General features: G+C 33.9%; 1 protein-coding gene across 1 annotated transcript; it reads right to left on the bottom strand.

The window, feature by feature from the left end:
- Positions 1-94: 94 nt before the first annotated feature.
- Positions 95-1490, bottom strand: LOC109592513 (uncharacterized; the record flags this gene model as incomplete). Its single annotated transcript, XM_020007946.1, has 4 exons — positions 95-810; positions 914-991; positions 1075-1332; positions 1458-1490. Coding segments are annotated over 4 exons (824 nt in total), but the record flags the coding sequence as incomplete, so codon positions are not given.
- Between the last annotated feature and the right edge of the window lie 108 nt (positions 1491-1598).

The raw sequence follows: 1598 nt of genomic DNA, 5'->3' as shown, positions 1-1598 counted from the left end.
TTTCTAGTTGAAGAAGAAACTCTACTGCTTCATTATTACCAGCTGTGACTGCCTCAAGGAGAGCTAGTTCAAAGGTGAAGTTCATATTCTCATCTTCTTGAAGGACAGGATGATCATTAATGTATAAACTAAATATACCAATGAGACGCATAAACTGTAACTTTTCTTTAGTATATTCTCTTAGACTATCAGCTGTAGAATCAAGAATATGTAATTTGATGATGACAGATCCAGGAAATATGGCTATGTCACAAATCCAGTTATTGATTGTTTGTAATTTTCAGGCAGAAACTTTTCAATAAGTTTGCGTAATCCTTTAATACTTATATCATCCCAGCAAGTTTGAAGGTGTATGTTAATGCTTAAAGTGTTCCTGTAAGAACTTTTTGAGTTCAGAAACTGTGTTTGATGTGCACAGGCTCTTACTCATTAGTGTATGGCTGTGTAATTCATCAACAAGTTTATAAGTTACTCCATCATCAGCAAATGTTACATCTTGTAGGAACTTTTTGCTCATGTCCAGTAACAGTTTACAATCAATAAAGTCATAATAAGGTCGGATCTTTCTTAAGATATCATCAATATTGCTTTCTACTGAGCCATGCTCCCAGTCCATGTGTGCTATAAGCCACTTAGATACATCAGTGGCTAGTTGTTTGTCATGATTTGATTTTTCTTCAAATTTTGTCTCAAAAAGCGTAACTAAATCTGAGAATTTCAGACGTAAATCATCTAAAGACTCGTAAACTTTCTCTTCACTTGCTGTACTTTCAAAAGGAGTAGTTACCGGCATGTCACAAGGAGTATCACCTATTAATATAAGAATAGTTTAATTATTATTGTTACTCAAAGTAAAATAGATATCGTATTCCAAACATGCAGCAGTAGATTATACAGCACATCAACAAGTTACCTGCACTAGTACTTAAGCTACTTGCTGAATGAGATGCTAGTGAGGGATCATCACTGACTGATGTATCTTGAATCAATCCTATTTCATAGTACATTATATTTAATTTATACAATTTATACTATGAAATTAATGACTAGTTTATTTTTATGATTAATTTATACCTATATATTTCAGGAGGTTAGATTTTGCTTTGCCCAGTTGATCAGGAAAGTCATAACAAAGTTTTATTAATGTATCCCAATTGACATCTCTATCAGTATCAAACCACCTCTCGAATACCATCATAAGACTGTTAGTTGCTGCTCCTGGTATTTGTTGGAGATCAGCAGTCTTCACACCCAATCCAGCCCCAATTGTCATGCAATGGTGAGCAGAAGAACCAAATATCTTCATGACTGCTGCCTTATTAAGCTCTTTGTCTATCATGAATTAATAAGAAATAGAGGCTTTATGACTGTAAAAAATGAATTAATAAATAAAAATAAATATTGCATTATTTTCAAAGTGATTAAAGTTTTCACTTCCATGCACAAACTCTGATTACCTGATGTTATAGGACCAGGATTGAGTTCAACATCTCCTGATAAGAGGAGGAGCATACGTAGACAAACAATCAAATAGAGATCATTGTAAATCAGGTCAGAACTGCTGCCTCCAGGTAAGACTACTGACTGGAGGTAATTTG

The sequence above is a fragment of the Amphimedon queenslandica genome, unplaced genomic scaffold, assembly GCF_000090795.2.
Source record: "Amphimedon queenslandica unplaced genomic scaffold, v1.1 AMPQUscaffold_4916_Cont23108, whole genome shotgun sequence".
In the NCBI taxonomy this organism is placed as follows: Eukaryota; Metazoa; Porifera; class Demospongiae; order Haplosclerida; family Niphatidae; genus Amphimedon; species Amphimedon queenslandica.
Note: the sequence above shows the minus strand (reverse complement) of the source record. Positions and strands in the feature narration are given on the sequence as shown.